Raw genomic sequence first — 21,198 nt, forward strand, 5'->3', positions numbered from 1 at the left:
CCTGCTAACACTTTCTCTGCTCCTTCTCACTGTTGGTGATATCTCTCCAAATCCTGGTCTTTCTCACCACATCCCCACAGTCAGTTCTACCTCCCATCCACGCTCTATCACTAATTTCCGTAACCTCTCTAACCTTATACCCATTCGCCCAGCCCCCACTTCCCCTGTCCCACTAACAGGAGCTCTGTGGAACGCTCGCTCTGTCTGCAACAAACTTTCCTACATCCACAATCTTTTTGTTACTACCAAACTTTCCTTCCCCGCCATCACCGAAACCTGGCTCACCCCTTCTGACACAGCCTCTCCTGCTGCACTTTCATATGGTGGCTTCCACCTTTCTCACACACCCCGCCCCAGCAGCAAGCATGGCGGAGGAGTTGGTTTTCTCCTGTCAGATAACTGCTCCTTCACCACAATCCCACTGTCAAGCTCTGTTACCCTCCCTTCCTTTGAGGTGCACTCTGTGCGCATCTATGGCCCCACCAACCTCCAACTGGCTGTAATTTACCGCCCCCCAGGGCCAGCCACCACCTTCTTTGACCACTTCACCACCTGGCTACTTCATTTCCTTTCTGCGGACATCCCCACTATCATCATGGGCGACTTTAACATACTCATTGACACTTCCCTCTCAGCTGCCACTAAACTTCTATCTCTCACTTCCTCCTTCGGCCTCACTCAATGGTCTTCTGCAGCCACTCACAAAGATGGTCACACATTGGACCTCATCTTCACCCGCCTCTGCTCCCTATCTAACCTCTCTAACTCACCTTTTCTTCTTTCTGACCACAATCTACTCACATTCTCTTCCCTCTCCACTCCTTGTCTACAATCCCCACCCCACAAACTTGTACACCCTTGCAGAAATCTAAAAACACCTTGATCTACACTCACTCTCTGAATCCCTCCTCCCTCTCACAGACATAAGTTCCCTACACAATGCTGATGACGCTGCCGCTCTATATAACACCACAATAGCTGCAGCTTTGGAATCTCTTGCCCCTCTCACACATACCAAAGCTCGCAAAATCAACAGACAGCCCTGGAACACCAGCCTGACCAAAGAACTGAGGTGAGCTTCCAGGGCTGCAGAGCGGAGATGGAAAAGATCCCACTCCAACGAGCACTTTGTCGCATTCAAACAGTCCCTCACTACTTTCAAGACCACACTCACCACAGCAAAACAAACCTACTTCTCATCTCTCATATCCTCCCTGTATCACAACCCTAAACAGTTATTCAACACCTTCAACTCTCCTCCGTCCCCAGCACCTCCTCCCTCCCCACTCATCTCAGCTGAAGACTTTGCCTCATTTTTCAAGCAGAAGATTGAGAACATCAGAGACAGTTTTAGTCGACAACCCCCAGAGCCTTTCCTCCCAACTACCCAGCCCTCCACCTCCAAAACCAACTTCTCCACCATTACAGAAGATCGACTCTCCACTCTACTCCCAAGATCGCATCTCACCACCTGTGCACTTGACCCGATCCCTTCCCACTTCATCCCAAACCTCGCCACAATCTTCATCCCAACCCTAACCCATCTCTTCAAACTATCAATAACAACTGGTGTTTTTCCCTCAAGCTTTAAACATGCCTCAATCACACCTATCCTCAAAAAGCCCTCTCTTCACCCATCCTTTGTATCTAGCTATCGCCCTATAACACTTCTCCCCTATGCCTCAAAACTACTGGAACAACACGTCCATCTTGAACTATCCTCCCATCTATTTTCCTGCTCCATCTTCGATCGCTTACAATCAGGCTTCCGGTCACACCACTCCACTGAAACTGCCCTAACTAAGGTCACCAATGACCTATTAACCGCCAAGAGCAAGCGACACTACTCTATCCTCCTCCTCCTGGACCTGTCCTCTGCCTTTGACACAGTGGACCATTCCCTATTACTACAGTCCCTCTCATCCCTTGGCATCACAGACTTGGCCCTATCCTGGATCTCATCATACCTAACTGACCGAACATTCAGCATCTCCCATTCACACACCACCTCCTCACCTCGCCCCTCGCAAGGTTCAGTTCTAGGGCCCCTGCTCTTCTCCATTTACACTTTTGGCCTGGGACAGCTCATAGAATCTCACGGTTTTCAGTATCATCTCTATGCTGATGATACACAGATATACAACTCTGGACCAGATATCACCACCCTACTAACTAGAATCCCTCAATGTCTATCTGCTATTTCATCCTTCTCCGCTAGATTTCTAAAACTTAAAATGGACAAAACAGAATTCATTGTCTTTCCCCCATCTCACGCAACCCCCCCAACGAACCTATCCATTACAGTAAACGGCTGCCCACTCTCCCCAGTCCCACAAGCTCGCTGTATCGGGGTAATACTCAACACTGATCTCTCCTTCAAACCGCATATCCAAGACCTTTCCACTTCCTGCCGCCTTCAACTCAAAAATATTTCACGGATCCGTACATTCCTAAACCAAGAATCTGCAAAAACCCTAGTCCATGCCCTCATCATCTCCCGCCTCGACTACTGTAACCTCCTGCTCTGTGGCCTCCCCTCTAACACTCTCGCACCCCTCCAACCTATTCTAAACTCAGCTGCCCGACTAATCCACCTGTCCCCCCGCTATTCCCTGGCCTCTCCCCTCTGTCAATCCTTTCACTGGCTCCCCATTACCCAGAGACTCTAGTACAAATGCCTAACCATGACATACAAAGCCATCCACAACCTGTCTCCTCCATACATCTGTGACCTCGTCTCCCGGTACCTTCCTGCACGCAACCTCCGATCCTCACAAGATCTCCTTCTCTACTCCCCTCTTATCTCCTCTTCCCACAATCGCATACAAGATTTCCCTTGCGCATCACCCCTACTCTGGAACTCTCTACCACAACATATTAGACTCTCACCTACCATCAAAACCTTCAAAAAGAACCTGAAGACCTACCTCTTCCGGCAAGCCTACAACCTGCAGTAACCACAGATCGACCAAACCACTGCACGACCAGCTCTATCCTCACCTACTGTATCCTTACCCATCCCTTGTAGATTGTGAGCCCTCGCGGGCAGGGTCCTCTCTCCTCCTGTACCAGTTGCGACTTGCATTGTTCAAGATTATTGTACCTGTTTTTATTATGTATACCCCTCCTCACATGTAAAGCGCCATGGAATAAATGGCGCTATAATAATAAATAATAATAAGTGCTTGCATATGTGTAGATCAGCAATTTATGTTATTTCAGTGGAAAATCTAATATATACTGTTTCAGAAAAAGTTCATATATGAGTTTTTAGAATTATAACAGAATATTATAATGTTTCGTATCATTTCTCAAAAACCTTACGTGATAGGAAAAATCTGAAGTCATTTCTGAAATCAGCATGAAAAAATCTATCAGGAACACTCAAAATTGTCTGAGGGACAAAACCTTTGTAACACAGTGAAATCAAAACACCAGAATTACGTTTTTTTGGTCACCATGACATTGCATTAAAATGCGCGCACCCAACCAGAGATCACGAAAAATGGAGACGCTACAGGTCTCTGAAAAATGTGCAATTTTTTTCTAGCAAAGTTTGGAATTTTTTTTCACCACTTACATAAAAGAGAACCTAGACATGTTTGGTGTCTATGAACTCGTAATGACCTGGAGAATCATAATGGAAGGTCAGTTTTAGCAAAAACGCCAAACAAAAAACAGTGTGGGAATGCATTTTTTTTTTGCAATTGCACCGCACAATTTTTTTCCCGTTTTTGAGTACACGACATGGTAAAACCAATGGTATTGTTCAAAACTATGGCCATATTGACGGAAAAATAAAAAGTTATGGCTCTGGAAAGAAGGGGAGGGAAAAAGGAAAACTCGAAAAAAGCTCCGGTCATGAAAGGGTTAAAAACCTTACGTGATACAGACTTTTGGAGCACATATTCATGTTCAGCATATCAAAATCTATAAGATACATAAGATACAATAAAATTTTATCAGGGGACAAAAACTTCCCTAAAAAAGGGCAGCGACACCACCCAAATATCACAGAGAAAAAAATATAAAAAAATATTATAAGTGCCTAGAAAAAATCTAAAATTCACCGACAACCAGCACTGAATTAACAGATAAATCTAGTACATAATAAAACATAACATTTATTATAGATAAAGATAAAAACAGCAACAATCACGACCTAAAAAACGTCCAATGTTTGGCTGAAAAAAGATACAGGGTGCACTCAGTCCCTAATAGATTAGCTATCTGTACCCTACCTTGCTGCGGAGGTTGGCACCCTATAAATCCTGCGCAATGGCGCCCCCGCTCAACGTAGGCTTTTCCTGACTCACCCTGGGCAACCCTCAAGTGTGAGAAAAATAGACAAACAGCAGACCATACAAACAGACAAACAAATAAATTTAACCAGTGTGCTATATAATAGGGGCACTAGATAATGGTAAAGTGCAAGAGTGCTGTAATAAATTTTCAATGACACGCACTCAATATATAATTGCACATATCCCCATATGGCCTATAGCCTATTATACTGTACCTAGATGCTCACTACCTGCTTGCGGGGGTTGGCACCCTAGATATCCTGCGCAAATGGCGCCCCCGCTCTCGTCGTCTGGCCCTAATAAGCCCTACCACTGCCAACTGGCAAAAAGCCGAAAAAATACAAAAAAGCAGCAGGCCGAGCGTACAATCCTTAATATAGATACACTATAGCACCCAGTCATATAGAACAATTTACATTAATCCCCAGTATCTTAGATAATACATAAACACAACATAATAAATATGCTCATCTCAGTATGTTTATCTCGACGCGTTTCTCCGAGATCGGTTCATCAGGAGACATACTAGAGAAATATCACTTATCTGAATGAAGGGTAAGAGGATAAGTCACTTCAGAGGAAGCGTGCGATACTGTAGTGGGGAACAATGCCCATCCCTGACCACCAGTTCATAACAGCGGTGTGCGCTCTAGTTGCCATGGACACGTGTCCCTCTGACGTCGCTCTCCACGCCCTCCTTGCTGACAAGTCAGCAGTGGACGTGGATCTGCTACCTACGTTAGACGTTGACTCCTGGCTGTCCAGCCCCCGCTGAAAGTGCCACTAATGCCGCCCACACAGGAGAGTATCAGCTCGCTATAAATATAAAACCTCACTCCCCCTCCCTTGACACTCATGCCCCCCTGAAGAATCAAACCGCGAAACGCGTGTTGGGGCCTGCCTCTTCCACTTTCTGCAGCAGGTTGGTCATTGGATCGTTAGCTACTTGCATTTTGCCTTAGGGTACCGTCTCACAGTGGCACTTTGGTCGCTACGACGGCACGATCTGTGACGTTCCAGCGTCGCTTGATTATCGCTCCAGCGTCGTAGACTGTGGTCACACTTTGCAATGCACGGCACTGGAGCGATAATTTCATGACGTATTTGCGATGTAGAAGCCACTGGTTACTGTGCGCACATCGTATACAATATCGTGCACACCTTTGTCACACGATGCAATCATGCCGCCACAGCGGGACACTTGACGACGAAAGAAAGTTTCAAACGATCTGCTACGACGTACGATTCTCAGCGGGGTCCCTGATCGCAGTAGCGTGTCAGACACAGCGATATTGTATGGATATCGCTGGAACGTCACGGATCGTGCCGTCGTAGCGACCAAAGTGCCACTGTGAGACAGTACCCTTACTGATTTATAAACTAGGGGTTTTCCACACCAGGACTCTCTATTATAATCATTAGCCTTTATCACTTTATTAATCATGTGTTTATTAACTCTTTTTACAGCTGGTGTTAATTATCTGCTATTAGGTCTTTTTTTACTGTATTGATTGTTTATTATTTGCCTTTAGCTGTATTCCTTATGTATATCTTCTGTGGTTGGCAGTATTCTTTTCTTGGCACCTTACCTTGAATACTAAAATTACCAATTTCTACTTTTTGCACAAGCACTTTACATTGCCACACTGGTTCTATACATGTAAACATGTTTCTATGTACCTTTTTTATATATTGAAGATCTTTTATAACAGCCCCTCTTTTGTGTGGTGTATATTTATGCATATATTTTTGCGTTCCCAGTTTTTTGCTTGCAAAAAATATATCCCATAAATATATCCCATACATTGTGACTCTGCTCGGATGTGGCACTATGGTGTCGCTGCCCTTTTAATTATCAGTCCTTTATTTGCATTTACTTCTTTGTTTTTTATTAAATTATAATAATAAAATCATTAATTTTTTACATGCTTTTGTGTCCCTCTCTTCTCTTCGGTTATTCTTATAATAACAGTAACCACCAAATTCTATGTCACCATGGAGTAGTGTAACTACCAAGCTCTGTGCCCCAATATTGTAACGTAACCTGCCAAGCAGAGAGATGGTTCCTGATATTGTGTAACCTCCATTGCACCGTGGACGCCGTTAATCCCAGAAAGATCTCACTGCCTTATAATTGGGTCTACGAGGTTCTGCCGAGGTGTCCTTTATTTTTAACATCAAAGAAGTGTGGTATGCAACAGTGTTTTTATTTATTTTTATAAAAAAAGATGCAGAAGTAATCAATTTTTAGGAGGTCTTAAGATTATTGTGCAAAATATTACCATTTACTGAAAGGATTTCAGTTAGGAAGACATAAAGAAGTTGTGATCTCTTCATTGAGTCTGGTAGCCAATAGTCTAGAAGACGTGCAGTGTGTTGTCTAAGAAAATCAACTTCTTCTTGACGCCTTGTAAATCTGCAAACCGTGAAAACAGAGTATGTTTTTTATGTAAATACAAGCTAAAAGGGACACACTTTTTCATTTGTGGAACATTGTGGGGACATATATCAAATCAATTGCAAATAAAAAGGGGGTAATTTCCCATAGCACGCAATCAGTTTTCAGATCCCTTAAAAAAAAAGTAACAGCGTCTGAGCATGGATGGGAGCAGGTAACCTCACTCTCTGAATACAGATCTCTGCTAGACCTACAGTTCCAATCAGCCACTAAGACAGAATGAACTAGGCAGATAAACCAGCCACTTTCAGCATGGAGTTAGAAGAAAGCAAAATAAGGTAACGGATTTTATTACAAAGATTAATAACTTTGCGAAGAATGGTCAATAATTAAATAAAAAAAAAGTTTAGTTTAGTTACTCTTTAATAATGTCCTGCCTGTAACATCCTTTTCTGTGCTTTTCCTCTAAAAGTGCATTTAGGTGGTTACAAGAGTTTGAAAGTTTGTGTGTTTCCGATTACTGACCCGGCAAGAACACGACGAACGAGCTAAACGCTCATTCGTTAGGTGATTAGATTGTTTATGCAGGCATAAAATTAATCTTTATCAGCGGCACATTGCCTTGCGTGCCAACAGCATGATGCTGTTTGGCGACAGAATTATCATAAAAATGAATGTTCTGTTCCCAACCAGTGCTCATCGGCCTACACAGTGCGCCACAGACAAGTCAGTAAACGAGTGATAATCAACTTGTACTTACAGTAGTCAATTGGCCTTGGCTAATGAGCCAAAATCGGGCAGCCTAAATGCAGCTAGACTCTCCCCTCCAATCCATCCTCAACTACGATGCCAAGTTTATCTCTCTTGTCATTCTTCTAATTCCTCTCCTCTCTGCCAGTTCCATCACTCGATAGTAGCTACCAATTGCCTAAGGAAAAATTTGAAAATTCCGATAATGACAAACAAGACTGTCCTCTACCTGCCCCCATACATCTCTGTACTAGTCTTCTGAAACTCACACTTAAAACCACACCCTGCTCTCTGCTCTCCTCTTGACTGGTCCTTCCACTGCTGTCTCAAACTTTGTCTTTTGCATTCCTCTTACTCTACATCTCACTACTTCAAATTATTCTGCTCCACTATGTAACCTTTCCAAAGCAACCTGCTAACAGATGTCTTCAGAAACACGATAAACCCAATGTCACCACACAAATATTGTTAAACTACTGTCCCTTTCCCATTTCTTTTGTAGAATGCAATACCTGGTCCGTCTTTCTGTTCCAATCTGTCACTCCATTAGCTCATTTTATGTCATATGTAGAAAGTCCTGGAAGATAATGATGTTTTCTATACAGTATTGGATTGTGGTCGAGTTTACTCCTCCAGTTTCTAGAAGTTATATGTTGCATGATTTGGGTTTCTGAAAGAGGTTGTCAACTACACCCATACTCACCTCCCATGCCGACGCTGCTTCAACGGTGTCAGTACTTGTATTCCGATTGGCGCTGGCATCACTGCCCCCTCCTTCGGACATATAAGTAATCAAGAGGAGGTGATCGGCCAGCCGCGGCTCTCCCATTCCTCTCCATTGTGTATGAGGACGGGGACAGTCTGATTGGGCGCAGGGCTCACGTGAAGTAACAAACTCACATGAGTCCTGGAAACGCAATTACCCACAACACTGGAACAGCACCGGCACGAGAGGTGAGTATAGGTGGCTTTATTTTAACATGGGCGAACATTCAGGATGAGTATGGGTTGTCCTGAAAGTGGACAACCCCTTTAAATTTCATCAAAGTGAAGCACTCATAGATAATGATGAACTATGTAATTCATAATCAGTATGGAAGGCGATCTAATTTTTCACAGGATGATCTCAATGGGCTGAAGGGGAAAATTTACAGCAACCTGTATCCAATCTTTTTTCTTACCTGTAAGTCACCTTTTGCTTTTTCTTTTTCTTGTTTTGAAAATGAGCAGTCAGCCTGGTAGCGACAGATATTATTATTTCATATTCCTCCAAGGGACGCGCTCTGCTTTTGATATTAAAGAAGACATTCTGTAATCCAGAGTTAATCTCTTTATAAAGAGGTTGATTCTGTAATGTCTCAGGTGGGCTATGCCAGTCTAAAATAAACTTCCGGTAGATGGCCTCCGATACTGCAAACAGACAAGTGCAAGAAGTGAGCTGGGCAGGCATTCCTACAAGTGGCAAAATGTCCATCACAACTTTAACATTTCTCTATTTGTAATGACTAGCACAAACCTCTAAATGTATTTTTTTAAGGTTATAGCATCGGTGTATGTATGACAACCAAAGAAGACCTATAGTATATTGCATAGGCCTCACCTTTGAAGTCCAAAATTAAAAAATAAATTTTATTTTTCTCCTGATCCCAATATAAAATTAATCCATTAAGGGCAAAAACAGAGAAAGAGAGATTTGTTTAGCAGGGTAAGTAGTATATCTAATTGGCACCCTTTTGGGGTACATACAATGTATTTTATCATTTATTATTTTTTTTTGGGGGGGGGTGAAAATAACATCAATTCCATCATTATTATATTCTTTTTTTAAAATTCACTGTGTTATAAAAACACATTATTCTCAGAATGGATAAAACTACAATGAAACCACCTTTTCATATTTTGACTCATCCTTTTTGTTAAATTTCCATTATAGGAATGTTTTTTTTTTTAAATTGCTTTCTCATTTTGTCAGTCGGCATTAGGTGAATGGCAGACATGGCATCATTGGCATCAGCAATCGTTTCAAGGAAGCATCATGTTCAGTTTCATGGTAGCTATTAAGTGAAAAGATAATCATACTGTATGTATTTTGTCCTTCCCAATAGTACAAGACGTTTGTCACGGCATTTATAACCAATTTATCATCCAAGTTGGACGAGGGTTGAAAACGATCACCTGATACATTATTTTTTTGTTAGACCAGCCTTACTAGTTTGTTCTACCTCCCAAAATTAGCTGACTTCTTTCTGACAGTCGATACTTTACAGTGAACAATCTTTTTTGATTTAATTAAATACTTCTCAATTATGTACACTGGATCAGGAAGGTTTACAGAATTTGAGTTTACCTCCGTGTACGAGAAAATATATTGTGTTTTTGAGCTTGGGTGTCAGTGATGGAAAAATAATATTTTGCTCTGAAAAATACTATTTCTTTTCACACTACTATTCCAAAATAATATCCATGACACATGATCCCCATTAGAATTGGGCATCTTACAAATACCTCAGTGCCACTCAGTTTCTGCCAATTAACCACTGATACTGACGTAACAGCAGCTACACATTCCACATCACAAACTGGAGTCACAGACTAGCATTTAGACATAAAAGTTTGTTTCAGTTTTAATAATTTGACAATATAAATTGTATATAGCATACAACACTGCCATAAAGCAATAGGGAATACAAAACACGAACAACAAATAAAACAGCGACCGTGGAGCAAAGCAGGAATATATAGTTGTGCTCAAAAGTTTACATACCCAGGCAGGATTTTTGCTTTCCCATTAGTTAATTGTAGATGTCACTTAAAAGGAAACTGTACTTTCAACAAATTTTGCATAAATCAATAGTTCAGGAAATTATAAGAAATTTTGTAATGTATTTTATCAGAGAAATTTACTTTTTTCCAAACTTCTCAGCCACTTTCCCACTCCTGTTTGGCTTATGAATTTATCCTCTCAAAAAAAAACAGCTCAACTGGCCTTGCTTAAGGCAAGACAGCCAGCAACTTCTCTGAAGTGCCATATTTTGCCTCCTTTACACAGAAAGATAGTGCTGAGCTTTCCAACAAGTTTTCCCCCCATCTAGAGTTGGATTTACATCTACACAGCTGAGTAATGTAGTAGAATTACTTCCATGCTGCTACTCTCTGTGTGCTAAATTAGGAATGAAGAGCAGGAATATCTCTCTGTGTGTGCTGTGTATGGAAGACATCATAGCAGTTAGTCTGCTTCCACCAGTTCATAGTCAACTGCCAATTAACAAAGACCCTGCGGAGGGGAAACTGGTGAAAATGAAGAGTACAAGACATATAATGACCAGGAATAGTCTTAATCTTCATGTACACATACAAATTATTCTGTAAAGCTACTTGAAAGTATAATTACTAGAGATGAGTGAATATATTCGAGTGGAATTAGGTTCTACTCAAATTTTATAAAAATCTGCATTCGCCAAAATGCGAACTTTTTGTAATTTGCTTCGACAGGGATTTAACAAAATGTCGTCCGCCATTTTTCTGAACCATGCAGGGTCATCAAAAGGTAAAAAATAATACAAATATACTCTCACTCTACTTACTGCTCATCTCTCTTGCCTCTCCGCTCCTCACCATTACCTGTCTGGTTCTCGTTGCATCTTCTGATTGCCAATGAAGGGCCTGAACTCTCCATTGTGAAGAAAACCGAGACGGGTGACGGTAAGAAGCCAGAGAGGTGAGCGATGAGGTGAGTATAAGGATTTTATAAGGGGCAATATATTGGAGAATAACTTCTCCGTAAATCGAATTTTCTGAGAGTATCTGCAGGAACAGGAGAATTTGATCTTTGCCTGATCCACTCATCTCTACTAGTTATCCTTTAAAGTAGACCACGTTTGTGTGGTAGACACATTAACATCTAATTATAATATTGGAACTTTATAGTAAAAGCTCTTCGCTTGTACAGTTGCTTTCAATATACATAGATCCCCCAAAGAGTGTAAAAATAGAGGAAAATATTAATTTGCCCATACACATCAATATTTTGGCCATATTTGACAAATGGTCTCAGAAATGTGCATTGACTTAAGAGCAGGATCTTTGACTCTCATAAAGTGGCATCAATATCATGTTTCAAGAGTTCATCAAATGGTATAAAAAATGAAATTAGAGGAAAATACTTGCAATTACATATGTGATATTAGGCATAAAGATAAAATACCTTTCTCCAGAGATTTTGTCAGATCACTAGTCAGACTGAAGTCAACTGTGTCTTCTCCTTCCTATTTAAACAATTATAATATGGATTATTAAAAAAAGTAAACAATTGGACAATTTTAAAAACTGGCTCAGGGTTTTGGATAAGATATGCAGAACTTACCATCTGGCCAAAACATTTTTATGCTTGCAGGTGAAAACATAGTGCAGATGTAGACATGTGTGCCTTATTAATTAATGTTAAATTCTCTACTAAAACTGTTAACCAGTAGTCGTCAGGTCAGATTTATTGGTACAGGAATATGGCAACATGGGCATTGCAATTATTTTGCAATAAGTAAATTAGTCGTATTGTGCTCTGACTGGTATGTGGATTCCGGCTTATAAAGTAGGAATAAGGGAAGGTGTCCCATTGCCTCCACCATCTTGGAGACCATGTGGTCTCAAACAATCAGTTCCTTGCAAGTCTTCACCGACACTATAATTAGCAAGACCACCATAAGAAGATGGAGAAAAACAGCTGAGAAATACCTATGGATCTGCCATTCTCTGGGATGAACACATGATCTGGCTTGTTAAACTCCAACATGCTGACTGTCATGAATCTGTTGTCGGGTGTTCCGGGACCCGGGGCTCCTTCACTGTCCCTACTGCTAGGGGTGCCCTAGCTCAGTCTGTTCCCCAGATTACTTCTGATAGTGAAGACGCCGGGGCCACGTACCTTGCCTTAGCTCCTGAATCTGCCCTCTGTCTGTACCCTTCTCCCACCCAGGGAAGAGAGGCGTAGTAGTGTACCATACTACACCAACCAGACTAACAAGGTAATAGGAACAGGGGTAACAAAAAAAAACAGGCATGCAAATATACACACATAAACAACAGAGGTATGCACCAGGGAGTGGAAGATGGGGTAAAACCAAAGAAGGAGAAGGAGGGGAATTAGAACAAACCCAAAACCTAACAACAGTGTCAGATAAATCCACCAAACACCTTCTCAAACAACAACCACATGCTAACCATGCAGCATGACACTATCTCTGACAATAAGTGCTTACCAGGGCCCAGGTTATATAGGAGATGGGAGTGGCTAACATTGAACAGCTGAGCCTTAATGCAGGAAAGCTTCCAACAGCTCTCAACTGAGCAGATTAACCCTTACACTGCTAAAAGAAATCTGCACCGTTTAATACAAAGGTGAAGTGCTTCTAATCAGTGCAGGAGTAGGAGATATCAGACGCTGCAGACTTTTGGCTCCTCTCTGTGAACCCGTGACATTGATCCAACAAAGACACTTCCCATCCCTATGCATATTAAATTGTTGTTAAATCTTGCACTGGGTATGCAAGAGGAGCATGTGAACTCATGACAGCCTGCAATCATGCAGAAATTAACAGCCATTTGGAAATCGTAATGAAATCGTTGTGATTTGCAAAAAAAACCTCATGGTGGTATTTGTTTGGAGGGGGTGGCCATTCTTTAGGGTACTGTCACACAGTGCCATTTTGATCGCTACGACGGCACGATCCGTGACGTCGCAGCGTCGTATGATTATCGCTCCAGCGTCGTAGACTGCGGTCACACGTTGCAATCACGGCGCTGGAGCGATGCCGAAGTCCCCGGGTAACCAGGGTAAACATCGGGTTACTAAGCGCAGGGCCGCGCTTAGTAACCCGATGTTTACCCTGGTTACCAGTGTAAACGTAAAAAAAACAAACAGTACATACTCACATTCCGGTGTCTGTCCCCCGGCGTCTCAGCTTCTCTGCACTGTGTAAGCACAGCGGCCGGAAAGCAGAGCGGTGACGTCAGACGTCACCGCTGTGCTCGCTTTCCGGCCGGCCGGCGCTCACAAGTGCAGATGCAGCACCCCAGAGTCCTGGTTGTTGCAGTACTGTGGCTCCGCCACTATGGGGAGCTATGGTACGTCTGATTGCACTAAGGAGTTTCTCTGACCAGGTACACTCACACCACACTTCACACTCCGGCCACCAGGGGGGGTGGTCCTATCTAGTAGGCCACTCCTCACAACTCTGGTAAAACTGGGGGTTGGACAGGAAGACAGGGAGAAGTAGCTGGGAAGAGCTAGTGAGAGGACCTGTCAGGGATGGGATCCTGGCAGACTCCTCAGAGCAGAACAAACCAGTGAACAACGGGAATACAGTAAAGAGGAATTAGAACCAGAAGGAGTCGTGCTGTTAGACCGAGGCAACATCCTTCTGAGGCGCAAACAGTCGGTGGCCGGAACGCCGAGCAAGTAAGAGACTTTAAGTACTACTGCAAACCACGGCCGGACAGCTAATTACAGGTTGGCTGTCTCACTTAACACCTAAGCAGACAACGGAGGCAGCTGTGGGAGAGGGGCGACTCTAGGGTCCCGGAAGAACTCCAGGCCTACCCCGTCATACGGGTGCGTCCTACCATATCATCTGGGGGACGGAGAAAGCGAACATCAGAGACAGACAGAAACAGTTGTGAGGACTATCCCGGGAGCTCAGCAGGGAAGAACTACAACACATAGCGCTAGAAGGTAGACACTGATTCCCACCTGTAAAGAGAACTCCTGATGTGCCTTTGGACCGGCCGGTCTCTGACAACCCAGTTAACAGCGCTCTGGACTGAGGTCTCCAAAACCTTCAGTAAAGAGGTAAAGAGACTGCAACCTGGTGTCCTCATTATTTACCGCGACCTGCACCCCACAACTGCACCGTTACAACACCACTTATTGCACCGGACGTCCCCCACTGACAGACAGGGCCACGGACCGGGTCTAGCCACCGTGACAACCCCAGCACTGAGACTCAGTGGCCCGGCTCCGGGTACCCCTCGGCCCTGCGGCGGTGTGGGGCGCTCCAACTTGGCGTCACGAACAGGATCTACTTAAGCCTGAAGAATCAGGTCATGTGTGCCTTGGAACTGTGATTTATTGCGCTTGAATTGTACTTTATTGAAAAGACTGTGTATTGCCATTTACCGCCAAAATTCGCCATTGCCGCGCACGGAGGGAGGAGCCTTAGCTACGTGGGCGGAATCAGCCAAAAGAAGCGTGGAACGGAAAGCGCGGTAAGGCGCCAATCCCGGAAGAGGAACTCCGACCTCCAGCAGGTTCGTGGGAGGAAGGGACAGCCATGTCTGAGTCGGGAGGAGAGGAGGTGGCGGTCGCAGCCGCGGACGCAGGGGCAGCTCCGGTCCCCGCAGCGGACGGAGCCGCGGCCCTAATACCACCACCGGTAGCCGCAGAACCCGCTGTTCCTCCCAACCAGCCGGACGCTGCCGCTAACACAAAAGCCATAATGCCCTTCTCTATGCCGTACCTGCCCGGAGCGGCTTGGCTTCCGCGATACTCTGGGGAGTCGCATACGTTCACTGACTTTAAAGAGGGGCTCTGCAGCCTGCTCGAGTTCTATCCCCTAACCGAGCCTCAGAAGGTCCATATGATAACCGGCCAACTCTTTGGGGCGGCTCTGAGAGAATTGAAATCCTGGCCCGCTGAGGATAAAGAAACTGCACAACAGATTTTTGCCAAGCTTAAAGCCACCTTTGATACTCGCACTGCTACAGAAATTAAACTGACTTTTTATGGATGCAAACAAAGGCCACAGGATAGCTTACGGGACTATGCCCTTAATCTCCAGGAAGCGATGCGGGCCATTAAGCAGAGTGACCCCGGCAGCATGCAGGATGAGGATAAAATCCTGAAGGAGCGGTTCATTGAGGGGCTCCTGTGCAGTCACCAGCGGGGCCAATTGCACTTCCTGGCCATGCAAAATCCAGACTTGACTTTTACGCAGTTTAAAGATAAAGCTATCCAGGCATTGCAGGAGCGACAGCCCAGCCTCGCAGTACCACCCAGGCGCCCCGCTCTCACATACCACCAGGAGGTGGCATCGGATACCCCAGTTGCCGCGGAGGCCGACGCCCAGAGCTTCGAGGACGACTCCCCTGCAGGACTCCGTCTCCAGATGCAAGAGCTAACCAAGAGCGTTGCTGCCCTGGCCCGGACGGTGCAGTCCCTACAGGAGGCCCCCAAAGAGAAGATCCAGTTGGCTTCCAGCCCGGAGGATGTCCCTTGGATGCGACAGAGGAGGACTCCGCCGACCAGGAGCCGGCCCGACGATCGCTTCCACCAGGATGGACGACCCATCTGCCGCCGCTGTCACCAGGTGGGCCTTCTTGCAAGGTACTGTCCTTTAAACGAGCAACCCCTGGGGCAAAGGGCCAACCCCCAGGAGTAGGACGGTCAGGCCCGCGGCATTGGAGAACCAAGTATATTGGAGGACGACCAGTTCTCCCTGTAGTGATTGATGGAATCCCCTTGAATGCTTTGCTGGACACCGGTTCTCAGGTGACGACTATACCTTACGTGCTCTACAAACGGTATTGGGAGGACGCTGATATTACTCGTGGCCCTGACGATGATTTCACCATAATCGCCAGTAATGGTCAGCCGTTGCCACAAGTGGGGTATAAGGAGGTCACCATCAAAGTGGGGCGGGTGGAATTGAAAGCCCAAGGGATTGTGATTGTAGATATTGATCGTCGAGAATGTAATCCCATGATGACTCTTGGTACTAATGTTATAGAAAATTGTCTTGCAGAAGTGATTGTTTTGTTGCAACAGGTGGCAGAAACCGCTGGCCACAGTGAGCAACGTGCCCTGCAGAAGGAAATCAGAGCTCTGATGCAGAGACAGCAGGTAGAGCTGACTGGTGGTGAGATTGGTCGTGTCACTGTGAGTGATTCAAACCCCATCGCGATACCCCCCAAGAGTGAAATGTTAATATGGTGTCGAGCAGCCATAGGCCTCAGGGGTAAGGACTACCAGGCCTTGGTAGAACCCATATATTCAGACAATAGGCCTACTGTTCTGACAGCCCGGGGGGTGGTCGACGTCCGACAGGGGAGAGTGCCCGTACGTGTCCTCAATTGTGGGGAGGAAGAGGTCCACCTAACCAAGTATACCACGCTCGCCAAACTGTTCACTGTCAATAATAGTGTAATACAGACACCTGAACCCTTGGTCCCGTCAAACGTGGCGGAGAACAAAGGTTCTGCAGAGCACTCGAAAGACTGGTGTCGGGAATTGCATGTGGGCACTGACTCTACCCCATCTCATCAAATACAGGGGGCTTACAGGGTGGTACACGAGTACGAGCAGGTATTCAGCAAACACCCCTCAGATTTTGGGCAGGTGAAAGGGATCCAACATCACATCCCCACGGGAGATCACCGACCCATAAAAGAGAGATATCGCCCTGTACCCCCAGCTCATTACCAGTGTGCCAAGGACATGTTACGGGAAATGAAGGAGGCTGGGGTGGTGAGAGACAGCTGTAGCCCCTGGGCAGCTCCGTTAGTCCTTGTTAAAAAGAAAGATGGTACAATGAGGATGTGTGTTGATTACAGGCAGTTGAATCGCATTACACATAAGGACGCATACCCACTGCCCAGGATAGAGGAGTCTCTGGCTGCCTTAAAATCTGCTAACTACTTCTCTACCTTAGATCTCACCAGTGGGTACTGGCAGGTTCCTGTAGCGGAGGCGGACAAAGAGAAGACGGCCTTCACGACGCCAATGGGTCTCTGTGAGTTCAACTACATGCCCTTCGGATTTTGCAATGCTCCCGGAACGTTCCAGAGGATGATGGAGTGCTGCCTGGGACACCTGAACTTTGAAACCGTGCTGCTATATCTGGATGACGTCATAGTCTTCTCTAAAACCTACGAAGACCATCTGAAGCACCTGGCCGAGGTGTTTGAAGCCTTGTCCAACTTCGGCCTAAAAGTGAAACCGTCCAAGTGTCATCTGCTGAAACCTAAAGTGCAGTACCTGGGCCATGTGGTGAGCGCTGAAGGAGTGGCCCCAGACCCCGACAAGGTCACAGTGATCAAGGACTGGCCAAAGCCCAGTGACCTCCACGAAGTCCGGCAGTTCCTCGGGCTGGTAGGCTATTACCGGAGGTTCATTAAAGACTTCACCAAGAAGGCCGCACCCTTGCAAAACCTGTTGGTGGGCCAACCAAAGAAGACCAAGGGGAAGAACACCCCCTTTGACTGGAACGGGGAGCTGGAGGAATCCTTCACCTGCTTGAAGTCGGCGCTGACGGGAGAAGAGGTACTGGCTTACCCCGAATACGACCAACCGTTTGTGCTGTACACAGATGCCAGTAATTTGGGACTAGGAGCCGTGCTGTCTCAAGTCCAGAAAGGCAAAGAAAGAGTGATCGCTTACGCCAGCAGGAAACTCCGTCCCACGGAAAGGAACCCTGACAACTACAGTTCCTTCAAACTGGAATTCCTTGCCCTTGTCTGGGCAGTGACAGAGAGGTTTAAGCACTACCTGGCCTCCGCGAAATTCACCGTCTTCACGGACAACAATCCGCTAACGCATCTGGATACTGCCAAACTCGGGGCTTTGGAACAGCGGTGGATGGCCCGGCTGTCCAACTATGATTTCACCATCAAATATCGGGCAGGACACCAGAATGCCAATGCCGATGCTCTGTCCCGAATGCCCAATTTACCAGAAGTGGGAGAAGACCCGGAGGCACTTGAAGAGGTGGAGCTGCCTGCCTTCCATCGCCCCAAAGCCACTCAGAACTCTCACCATGTGAAGAACAGGCACAAGAACCAACCGGATGCCACGCTGAATCCCCTGCCCCACCACGGATGGGCAGAAACCCAGGATAGTGACCCCGCGGTCCGTCAGGTGAAGGAACTCTTGACGCAGGCTGGGTTGCACCCTGGCCCAGATGATCCACAAGAAACCCAACAGCTGTGGAAGGGGAGAAGCAAACTGTTTATCCATGATGGCAAGTTGTGCAGGAGGAGCATCGACCCACGTACTCATGAATTGGTGTGGCAGATAGTGGTGCCAAGGCGAGATGCGCCCATGGTTCTGGGAGCCTACCATGATGGAGCCGGACACTTCGGATGGAGGAAGCTGGAGAAGCTGCTCCGAGGGAGGTTCTATTGGATTGGCATGAAGAGAACCATTGAGAAGTGGTGTCGGGAGTGTGGTCCATGTAGTCTGCGCAGGAAGGACCGTGACAGTCAACGGGCTCCCCTGCGGCCTATCATCACCAAACGGCCGCTCGAACTGGTTGCGCTGGATCATGTGAAGCTGACACCTAGCCGGTCGGGCTATATCTACGCCCTTACCATCGTGGACCACTACTCCAGGTTTTTGGTGGTTGTGCCTGTCAAGGATCTAACAGCTAGGACTGCCGCCAGGGCCTTCCAGCAGCACTTTTGTAGGCCCCATGGCTACCCAGAGAAAGTACTGACTGATCAGGGGCCTGCATTCGAAGCGGAAGTGTTCCAAGAATTCTGCCAGTTGTACGGGTGTAAGAAGATCAGAACTACACCGTACCACCCTCAAACCAACGGGATGTGCGAGAAGATGAACCAGGTAGTAATCGATTTATTTAAGACCTTGCCTGTGGAGGAACGGAACCTGTGGCCGACAAAGTTGCCTGACTTGGTGGATATGTACAACCACATCCCAGTAAGTTCCACCAACTGTACTCCAGCGTACCTGATGCGAGGAAGGTCTAGTCGGTTACCCGTTGATCTGGAAGGGGGTCCTAGTACCCGAAGATACCTCGCCGGATGCAGATTGGGATGCAGAAAGGCAGCGAAGGTACCGCGAAGTACAGGAGTGTGTAGAGAGAAGTCTCGCCCAGGCTAGGCAGAAGCAAGAAAGGGACTACAACCAACACGCTCCTGCGATTCCCCTGTCACCCGGTGAGCAAGTACTTAAACGAAAGAGGAGATTACACAAGCTCGATGACCAATGGGAAGCAGAACCGTATACCATCCTGCCATCCGACTTCGACAACACAAAGGTCTGTCTCATCAGCAAGGACAGAGGGGAGACCTCGACAGCGGTATCCAGGGATCACCTTAAGGTCTGCCCCGATAAGTTAAAAGAGAGGGGCACGGCCCCAGAAATCTCCCCGCCGGTGGAAAAGGAGAAGATGTTCCATACTGTCCTTGGTGACTTTCCCCAGTCCTGGACTCAGATAAACCAAGCCGTCGTGGTACCTGTCATAATGTTTCAACAGCCGGACCCGCCAGAAACGATGGTGGTACCAGATCATCTGGCCCCGCTACCTCAACAAGCCTTACCTGATGAAGCCATGCCAACCATTGAGCCGGCAAATCCTCCCTCTGCTATCAGTGAATCTGCTGTACCCACTGTTGATAACCGCAGCTCTGAGAGCCCCAACCTGCCAGTGCTACCCAGACTCACTAGAAGTGTAGTTAGAAGACAGTGCACTACACCAGCGGTAGCAAGCATAGCGGGCCCTGTTAGGCCAATAGCAACCCCTGCGCTGCGAAGGTCCACACGCAGCACTCAAAATCAAACTCCCCTCCGCTACAAAACTTGGAGGTATTGATAAGGGCTGCTATTTAATTGAAAATGTTTGTATGCATATCTTTTTGTTACAGGTTTTTAAATGGACACTAGAGTAATGGACGGTGAATTGCTCAAAAACTTTCATAAGGGGGACCCCTTTGTTTACCCGGGGTCCCCGCTGTTTCAACCACTGAACTGAGAGTCATAAACTGTGCATGACCTAACTTTTGCAACGTTCAAGAATCCTCACCTCCCGTAAAGGGAAGCATAGTTATGTTCAATTGTTATGCTATTTCAAAAATTTGTGTGTTTCCTGTTAACATGTATTATTGTTCTTGTTTTCCCAGTCCCGGAGTACTGGATTTAACCGGGGGGGAGTGCAGCACCCCAGAGTCCTGGTTGTTGCAGTACTGTGGCTCCGCCACTATGGGGAGCTATGGTACGTCTGATTGCACTAAGGAGTTTCTCTGACCAGGTACACTCACACCACACTTCACACTCCGGCCACCAGGGGGGGTGGTCCTATCTAGTAGGCCACTCCTCACAACTCTGGTAAAACTGGGGGTTGGACAGGAAGACAGGGAGAAGTAGCTGGGAAGAGCTAGTGAGAGGACCTGTCAGGGATGGGATCCTGGCAGACTCCTCAGAGCAGAACAAACCAGTGAACAACGGGAATACAGTAAAGAGGAATTAGAACCAGAAGGAGTCGTGCTGTTAGACCGAGGCAACATCCTTCTGAGGCGCAAACAGTCGGTGGCCGGAACGCCGAGCAAGTAAGAGACTTTAAGTACTACTGCAAACCACGGCCGGACAGCTAATTACAGGTTGGCTGTCTCACTTCACACCTAAGCAGACAACGGAGGCAGCTGTGGGAGAGGGGCGACTCTAGGGTCCCGGAAGAACTCCAGGCCTACCCCGTCATACGGGTGCGTCCTACCATATCATCTGGGGGACGGAGAAAGCGAACATCAGAGACAGACAGAAACAGTTGTGAGGACTATCCCGGGAGCTCAGCAGGGAAGAACTACAACACATAGCGCTAGAAGGTAGACACTGATTCCCACCTGTAAAGAGAACTCCTGATGTGCCTTTGGACCGGCCGGTCTCTGACAACCCAGTTAACAGCGCTCTGGACTGAGGTCTCCAAAACCTTCAGTAAAGAGGTAAAGAGACTGCAACCTGGTGTC

The 21,198-nt window shown here is 46.3% G+C and overlaps 1 protein-coding gene across 1 annotated transcript in view; it reads right to left on the bottom strand.

Moving 5' to 3' along the window:
• Positions 1–21,198, bottom strand: part of LOC143805656 (uncharacterized) — a 98,185-nt gene that overhangs the window by 67,093 nt on the left and 9,894 nt on the right. The window contains exons 2-4 of the mRNA XM_077285187.1: positions 11,657–11,717; positions 8,634–8,862; positions 6,587–6,720 (exon numbers count right to left, since the gene is read on the bottom strand). Of these exons, the coding sequence (XP_077141302.1) occupies positions 6,587–6,720; positions 8,634–8,862; positions 11,657–11,717 (424 nt within the window). The remainder of the gene's footprint in view (positions 1–6,586; positions 6,721–8,633; positions 8,863–11,656; positions 11,718–21,198) is intronic.

Source organism: Ranitomeya variabilis, chromosome 2 (genome assembly GCF_051348905.1).
Source record: "Ranitomeya variabilis isolate aRanVar5 chromosome 2, aRanVar5.hap1, whole genome shotgun sequence".
NCBI lineage: Eukaryota > Metazoa > Chordata > Amphibia > Anura > Dendrobatidae > Ranitomeya > Ranitomeya variabilis.